Source organism: Embiotoca jacksoni, unplaced genomic scaffold (assembly GCF_022577435.1).
Source record: "Embiotoca jacksoni isolate LCO1_2020_lvr unplaced genomic scaffold, fEmbJac1.0.p SCAF_4, whole genome shotgun sequence".
Classification (NCBI taxonomy): domain Eukaryota; kingdom Metazoa; phylum Chordata; class Actinopteri; family Embiotocidae; genus Embiotoca; species Embiotoca jacksoni.
In genome coordinates this window covers 18,078,935-18,087,500 of record NW_027185392.1, presented here as the reverse complement: position 1 = coordinate 18,087,500, position 8,566 = coordinate 18,078,935, and the positions used below count along the sequence as shown (strand labels likewise).

Below are 8,566 nucleotides of genomic sequence, written 5' to 3'. Positions count from 1 at the left end.
CAAGGTCTTTGGGAGCCAGTACCTAGTGGCCATCATTGGTATTACACTTAAAGACACGCTCACATGGGCTTCATCTTTCACACGTAGCTCCGTCCATTTGTATGTACAGTCTATGGTTCCAGGCCTGGACTGCCGCAAACTTGATATCTACGTAGAAGAGTGAACATTTGATAGACTTTAAGGACGCACATAATCATTAGCATTTAAATGACTGCATTTTGTGGTTTATTTAGATCGAACAAGATGGATGGAACAGGACTTTCACCTAGGAGACCCCCGTTGGAGTCTATGAGAAAGCAAGTGACTTAGATAATGAAACATATTTTACTTTACATGAAATTACTTATTTAAACCCAAGCCATGATCTTTTCCTAAACCGAGCCCTGTGATTTTTGCCTAAACTTTAAGCATCTTACCTTTGACACCGAGGTGAGACAAACGGTCACATTGACACAGTAGTGTCCTGTAGTGGACTGACAGGGGTATTACACCCTTTGGCATGATACCGTGGTTTGTCTTCGACCTGTATTCATTGAAATGTTGTAGAAACAAGTGTTTTACTCTACTGTGCTCACTTTTAAGGTTCTTCAGATGTAAATATTTTACCCATCACACAGTACCGTCAGGGATTGGTCCAAGTCCTTTCATTCATGCAGCGTAATATCAAGACTGTCGGGCTCTCAAGGAGCCCTGATCTCAACATCATGGAGTTTCCCATCAGCCTCAGCGGTACTTTTTATTTAATTAGCAAATGTTGGCGCATCACTGTCAAGATGGTGAACAACGCACCTGCAAAACATGTGCGTGTTAGCATTGTGAGCATGTTAGCATTTAGCTCACAGCAGCTGCAGCTTATCAAAATCCCGCTCACAGTGCAGCATCACTTCCTGCATGTCTCAGAGAATTTGTGCCTTAAGTTTGATCCTCAGCTGTTCAGCTGCTTCTCTTTTGGTAATGCGAGTGTGTCATAAAACTGCTGCATCATCCTCAAGTTGTGAACTGAAAAGTACAACAAGTCCTACATTGTTCACCCGAGATGGCCGTGAACCGGCTCCAAATAACCCTGAGAGTCGGAGCATTAACTCATTGTCATTGTTTCATTTGAAATCTATTGTGCTGAAATACAGAGGCAAAACAACAGGCTATTTACAGACTTCTCTGAATGTGCACCCCAGAGTGTGTGTGTTCACTTCCTGTGGAAAGTTATGGGGTCTACAACGTTTCCTGAGTGCAGAGTGACCCTCAACCCTGTCATTCGTCACATAAACACACACACACACACACACACACACACACACACACACACACACACACACACACACACACACACACACACACACACACACACAGCTGCTCTGCTGCTGATAGACAGGAGCCTTACCTTTGACTTGGCCCTCTTCCAGTGTCAGCATTGCCTGCTGCTGCCTTGTGGAAACAGGAGGAGTCTCACCTGAAATCACAAACAGTGATCCGTGAACAATGATAGTGGAGCGGTGACGGTGGAGCGCCAGTGTGACGGTGTTTTTCTTTCCCTGCTGATCAGTGAACGTTGCTGAAATAATATGAACTGTGTTGTGTTTTTGTTTTCTTTCCCCACAGACGTACGTGTTCACTGATGGAGAAGACGAGAAGCTGAGGAGGAGGATGGGTGAGCTGCACGCACACACACACACACACACACACACACACACACACACACACACACACACACACACACACACACACACCCAACGATACACACAGCAGTTTCGCTGAGTAGCAGCAGTGTTATCTGCAGTGTGAGAGGCAGGAAAGCAGGAACCAGGCTGCTGACTGGGCAATACTGTGTTTCCATGAAGTGCAGGAAGTCACTTCGGTTTAATCAACAGACTTTTCCTCTTCTCACTCATGGAATTGTTCTACTTTCAATGAGGTATTCTTCTCATCATCAGACACAGCGTATGACTCATAAACGTGTAATTATGATATTTATCGGGGGATTTTCAAGCAGTCAGGATATAAACTAATAAAATATTTCAACGACTTTCCTGCTTCTCACCAAACTAATAGGTAGAAGTTTCCTTTTGAAATATACTCTTTGCTTCTTCTGTCTGTTACTGTTGTTAAGACTGATCATTGGTTTATTTTTGTGGTTGATCACCAGGAGCTCACCTGATTAATACCAACTGCTCAGCGGCGCACAATCGGCAGGCCCTCTCCTGTAAAATGGCTCTGGAGTACGACGTCTTTATTAACTCTGGGAAGAAGTAAGACGGTCCACGACACACACATCACACCACAGGAACACACAGAAGGAGCTGTTCACTAACGCTCAGCGTCGTGTTTCGCAGGTGGTTCTGTCACGTTGATGATGATAACTACCTGAACGTCGGCTCCCTCCTGAAACTCTTGTCTCAGTACGGCCACACGCAGGACGTTTACATCGGGCGGCCGAGCCTCGAGCGACCGATAGAGGCCACGGAGAGACTGGGCACCACTGAAATGGTAAAATTAAAATACTGCATGTTCCAGTCCCGTGACCCTGTTCAGGATAAAGCAGATATAGATAATGGATGGATGCTCCAGTCATGTTTCCAGCTTTTGTTCTTGATTCCTAACTGAATTCGGCTCTATTTGTCTTGAACCACAGACTGTATATTAAGATGGACAGGTCGGAAAAGTGAAGCCAATTGGAGAAGTACCTTTAAGTGCAACACCACTGAGGACCATTAGGTGCTGGCTCCAAAAAACATCTGGCTCCCATAGACTCCTGTTAAAAAAGAGTCAACTTCTCTGATGAAATGTAAAGTCAATAAAAAAAAATTCTACGAGGCATTAGGGTGTCATTTGCTAAACTTACTCCTTCTGATCAGTGTTATGGCGATCTTTCTGAAAATAATTCCATCATTAATTAGACATTAGGCCTCAAAGAGACAGAGGTTTGGGGCCATGTCTGGTTTGATTGACAGGCCTGGGGTGCAGTCAGGTTTCTAGTATAGGCGGGCAGGGCGTAGTGTCCTCAGGTTCTCAGGAAGATTCACTGCTTGCTCCCTCCAAGCTCCTCCAAATATGGTCACATCCGGCTCCAAAAAACAAAGACGCGACGGCCGAAATTCCTGACTCAAGACTTCCAAACAGCAGTTCACAAACCAATGGGTGCCATCACAGTTGGTTGCTACTTGGTTTAAACCAAAGTGAAAACTGGAGCACATCACTCCAACTTCTTGGAACACATTTTTTGTGTTGCAAAAGTTGCAAAAAGTAAAAAAGTGATTTGAGAAACATCGGTTATCTCTGGTCTTCTCCTGGGCTCAATCAACGATTGATCGACATTCTATTTATAAACGTGTCTCCTTTGCTGATGTGCAAGATCCACTTCAATTCATGCTGTACGTGTTTGTTTGCAGAAGCAGGTGCGTTTCTGGTTCGCCACAGGAGGAGCGGGCTTCTGTTTGAGCCGTGGCCTCGCTCTGAAGATGAAGCCCTGGGCAAGGTAAGCCCGCGTTTAGATCAATTACACTTTCGGCACCGTTTGAGCCACAACATCAAATCTCCTCATCCTCACGCTCTCTGCTTCTTTCTCTGTGTAGCGGCGGCACTTTCATGGCCACGGCGGAGCACATACGCCTCCCCGATGACTGCGCCGTCGGTTACATCGTGGAGGAGCTGCTCGGCGTGAGCCTCATCCGCTCAGCGCTGTTCCACTCCCACCTGGAGAACCTGGGACTGGTGTCCGACGTACACAGCCAGGTACACACTCGCACAAAAACACCTCCTGTAACACCAAGGAAATTATTATCTCTGCCACTACGAACATTAAAACACTCTGAACGAGCTTGTGTTTTTATTGTCCTCCCACCAGGTCACGCTCAGCTACGGCACAGTGGAAAACAGCAGGAACACTGTTAATGTAAAAGGACCGTTTTCAATAAGTGAAGATCCCACCAGGTAAAATATCTCTGGATATCACAGTGTGCGTAGTTTGTTTCTTTGATATGGAAGAATGGACACCGTACAAGATTATTTTGTGATTCATTAATTGATTAACTACGCAGAAATTCTTCTCAATTCCCACAAAAAGACCAAGTAAAACATCAAATCCTCAGAGAATTAGGAGGAGAATTATCAAATTTGCTGTTGTTGAGTGGCTAATTACCTCATCAAGTAATTGTTTCGGCTCTGTTAAACTTACTCGGTTAAACTTTTACTTTATTTAAATCTGCAGTGTGGAACCGTTGTCTTCTCCTTCCACTGGTGAGAGTAATTAGTAAGCCTACTCCTGACGCTACCAAACCCCCACAAAATGACTCGTTTCACAATCAGAAGTTTACACATTTGGTCCGATAACATTTGGAAAGTCAAGAAGGGATGCATGATTTAACTATTTTATTTCTATTCAAGTTAGTATCGGGTTAAACCAAAAATCAGCCAGGTCAGCTAGCAATAGAGCATGCTCAGTTTGCATCTATCCGGCCAGAGTTGGTATGTCTCACCAGACAACAGATTTAAAAACTCAGAAGTACAGAGATATTTATCTCGTGAAAATCAAGGCTTAATCAGCATCGTGTGAGCCTTTTTAGCGAGGGCTTTCATGCAACCGACTTATTTTCATATATAAATTACTGCACTATACCTTTAGATAGACCAATGCAAGAAAAAAAGATTAAATTTAGATTTAGCTTAGGGGTGCACTCCCCGTAAAATCCCCAGTCTTGTTTTTTTTTCTTTTCTTTCAAAAGATCCAGTTATTGATGCTCATTCTAACACAAAAGTGAATATTTACTGTGCAGAGACCATAACACGCAACATCCAAGCTGACGTTACAGGCAAACAAAATGAGATCTTATGTTCCTGACATTAAGGACATTTCTTTTCTATTTCTTCCCCTTCCCTGCTTCCTTCTTTCTTTCCCACTATTGGTTCTCTAGTCGTAATTGTATTGTTGTGACTTGAATTGGAGTAATTGTTTTATTTCTGTACCTTGTTGGTAGACACTGGTGGCAGTGTTCCCACAGGGTGGAGGATAACGAGATAAGCCTGCTGTGAGCTATTGGCGATTGGTTAATGGGAACAAATTCAGTAACACACGCAGTATTTTTTTTTTTTAAATACATCCAACTCAGGTAGCAGTCTGTTTCAGAAAAAGATTGAGCCTTAAAACATGTATACTACACTTGTGCTTTATGTAAGCGCTCTTTGTTGTGCATGTTCTACTACTACGACAAGTTTCCTGGCTTTGTTCATTGTGTGTGTGTGTGTGTGTGTGTGTGTGTGTGTGTGTGTGTGTGTGTGTGTGTGTGCGCGCGCGCAACTAATTGTATTCACAGTCTTATTTTGAAATCCCCAGTTGGCAGCTTCCAGGCATTGTGACACTTGTTTCCCTCTCTTTCTCAGATTCAGGTCTGTCCATTGTCTGCTCTACCCAGACACTCCTTGGTGCCCCAGCCCGCTGCGACTTTAACACCCAACCAGAGACGGAGAGGGAGGTTTTGGACTGAGGGGGGTAGAAAAACTGAATGTTTGGGATGGAGGAAATTGTCCCACTACTGTCCACCTCTGACTCCTGAAGAATGTGTGAGACAGGTGGACGTCCATGTTTTCCCCACGTCCCACAGCAGGCTGACTAGAAGAAGGAGTACCGTTGTATTAGTCTGACACCTAGACTCTGACCCCGTGAATTGTTGGTCTGTGTCAAAAGGCCAAAAGCTGCAACAAGGGCAGAAAGGCAAATGTTTTCAGACGGATGAAAAAAGAGAGACGACTTTGGCCATGTTGTCGCCTAAATTAGAAGAGTTTATTCTCTGTGTGGTGGCCATTTAGGAACATTTTAACTGAGCTGAGTCTGTCAGACCTGACCTCGTCTCGTTTGTTAACTTCAGCTAATCAGGCTCAACCTGACCATTGAGTTTAATGTTAACATTATCTTGTACTGTTAAAGGTTCAGGGGTTAATTCTGATCCGTTTCCATTTATTTTAATTTGTGCGCTTCAGAAGTACTGGAGGGTAAATTTTGTTGCCTTTGGACTGATCCACTCTATGTGTTTCTTCTGTTTCCAGGCTAAGCTAAGCTAACTGACAGCATGCTGTCATTATATATTCTACTATATAGACAGGAGAGGCATAATGCTACAATACTCCTTTAACTCTCATTGCATTGGGCATTGCTTTGTGTGCATATGAATAGTCCACTACTAGAGTAGGCTAAAGTTCCCCCTTTGTTTTCCTCTTCCTAGTTGTTTGACTAGTTGCTTAAAACCTCTTTGATCATCAGGCTGCTAAAATGTTTAACAATGTCATCACGTTTCTAGATCTTTGCAATGAACTCGGTGAGTACAATATCACTATTTAGTCGATAACATGGTGTTCATCCTCAGGGAACCACAAATGTGTTTCCCAGCTAAATGGAAGGAAAATCCTAAAGACATTTCAGCGTGAAGAGACGAACGTCCTGATTTCAATGTAGATTTCTTGCTGAATCTACTTACCGTCCCATGTCTAACTGTGTAGATGTCAGGTCTACTCAAACAAACATTTCCAGCATCCCTCCTCAGCTGTCAGATCATTCCTTTAAACAGCGGTGGAAGAAGCACTCGGATATTTCAGTAGCAATACCACAATGATAAATTGAAAGAGAAAGTCCTGCATTCACAATTTTACTTAAGTACGTATCTACTGCTGCCAGCAAAATGTGCTTAAGTATCAAAAGTAAAATGTACAAATTATTGGAATATTGCTTCATTGACATGTACACGTGAGCAGCTTTTATTGTTGTCATGGTCGAGCTAATTTCCACACTTGATACTTTTGGAAAGTCTAATGTGCATATAACAATTCAAATATTTCAAACAGATCATATATCCTGTGTATATAATATTGATCTGAAAAGTAACTAGTAATCTTTGACATAAATGTATTGGAGTAAAAAGTACAATATTTCCCTCTGAAATGTGGTGAAGTAGCATCAAATGGAAAAACTCATTCCATTGAGTACTTCTTAAGTACAGTACTTGAGTAAATGTACTTCGTTACATCCCACAACTGCTTTTAAATGATTGTTTTTCACAGTTGGCCGCCCTGCTCCCCTCACAGATCAGTTAACCAGTTTGGATCCAATACACAACACTGAACAGGCGAAGTGAAGCAACCAAACACAGAAGGAAGGATCAATCATTTATCTGTCTTTTGATGGTGTTAGAGAAGCTGGACTCTGAAGTTTTATCTCATGCGCGCAGCCAGTATTATCCTGTCTCTGAAGTATATATATCAGGAGCATGCACTTTGCTGTTTTATTTCTGCTGTTTGCAATTTCAACTTTTCAGAAAAGGACATTAAAGGCATAGTTTGACATTTTGGGAAGTGTGCTCAGTGGCTCTGCCTGTTTGTGCCCCATTAAACAAACAAGATATAACATTCTCATTAAAGTTGCAGGTAGAGGCTCGCTGTCTTTGTTCTACTCATCTAACAGGCAACTTACTGCAGCCTCATATTTACTTAACCAACATCAATCTTCTCATCAAGGAAAACAAACAACCAGATTTCCCCAAATGTCAAACTCTTCTTTTACAAATTCTGTTAACAAACATTATATTTTCAACTCTGACAGTGAAACCTCTGATACAAAATAGTCTTCAACAAAAAAGATGGATATAACTTGTTTTTATGTGTAAATGGATGGATTATGATTAAAACAGACTTTCGACTGCCTTTAAAATGTTGCAGCGGATATCCACTTTGAGGTTTTATTAATAAATGACTCATGTTGAGTTGACTTCTATCTTTCTGTGCATTGAAAGCAGTTGTTGTGCTGTAAGTGAATGAAAGTTCATTTCTGTCCCTTGTTACATGAACGTATATGATGAGCTGTTGTTTCTGAAGCCTGCATGTTCTCTCCAGTATCTGGACTGTATGTAGATATTGTGGTTAAATAAAATGTTTTTAATCAAATCTCTGAATGCTTTTGTTTGAGATTGTGTCCTCTGACCTCTTCCCCTCTGACCTTGTTTATAAGCTGTTGGGTTCCTGTTCATGGACTCCCCACCTCTGCACCTGTAATCACATACACAAACAGACACACACAAACCAGCAGCAGTCCTCTTATCTGATTGAGCCTTGCAGAAGGGCCTGCATAGATAAAGGCAGGACCGGTGTGTGTGTGTGTGTGTGTGTGTGTGTGTGTGTGTGCGTGTGTGTGCGTGCGTGCGCGCGCGCGCGCGTGCCCGTGTCCCACTGTGTTTCCAGTGATGTCAGGCTGTGTGGATCTTGGGGGAGTACTTGCACAAACATTTACACAGTCGTGGTATTCTGAAATCACCGTCTTTACATGCTGCTTAGTCAACAGCGACACCTGCTGGCTGCACGTGTTACTGCACCGAGTGAAAACTGGTTTTGTGTTGTGATTTTTATATTTAACTGTGTATGCATGTCAATGTATTTAACTTTTTACACAACAAAGATAAGATTGTACAAAATGAGGTTGTTTTTTTTGTTTGTTTGTTTTTGTTTTTTTTAGGTCAGACATCTTTGGAAATATATCTAAAAGAATTTCAGAAAATCTTATTAAAAACTGAGGAAACGTCCACCATCAAAC

At 42.3% G+C, this 8,566-nt stretch overlaps 1 protein-coding gene across 1 annotated transcript in view; it reads left to right on the top strand.

The window, feature by feature from the left end:
* Nucleotides 1–7,923, top strand: part of LOC138209315 (beta-1,3-N-acetylglucosaminyltransferase lunatic fringe-like) — an 11,480-nt gene extending 3,557 nt beyond the window's left edge. Inside the window, exons 2-8 of the mRNA XM_069167801.1 lie at nt 1,600–1,648; nt 2,144–2,246; nt 2,331–2,484; nt 3,387–3,472; nt 3,570–3,729; nt 3,842–3,927; nt 5,374–7,923. Of these exons, the coding sequence (XP_069023902.1) occupies nt 1,600–1,648; nt 2,144–2,246; nt 2,331–2,484; nt 3,387–3,472; nt 3,570–3,729; nt 3,842–3,927; nt 5,374–5,440 (705 nt within the window). The 3' untranslated portion in view covers nt 5,441–7,923. The remainder of the gene's footprint in view (nt 1–1,599; nt 1,649–2,143; nt 2,247–2,330; nt 2,485–3,386; nt 3,473–3,569; nt 3,730–3,841; nt 3,928–5,373) is intronic.
* The last annotated feature ends 643 nt before the right edge of the window (nt 7,924–8,566 follow it).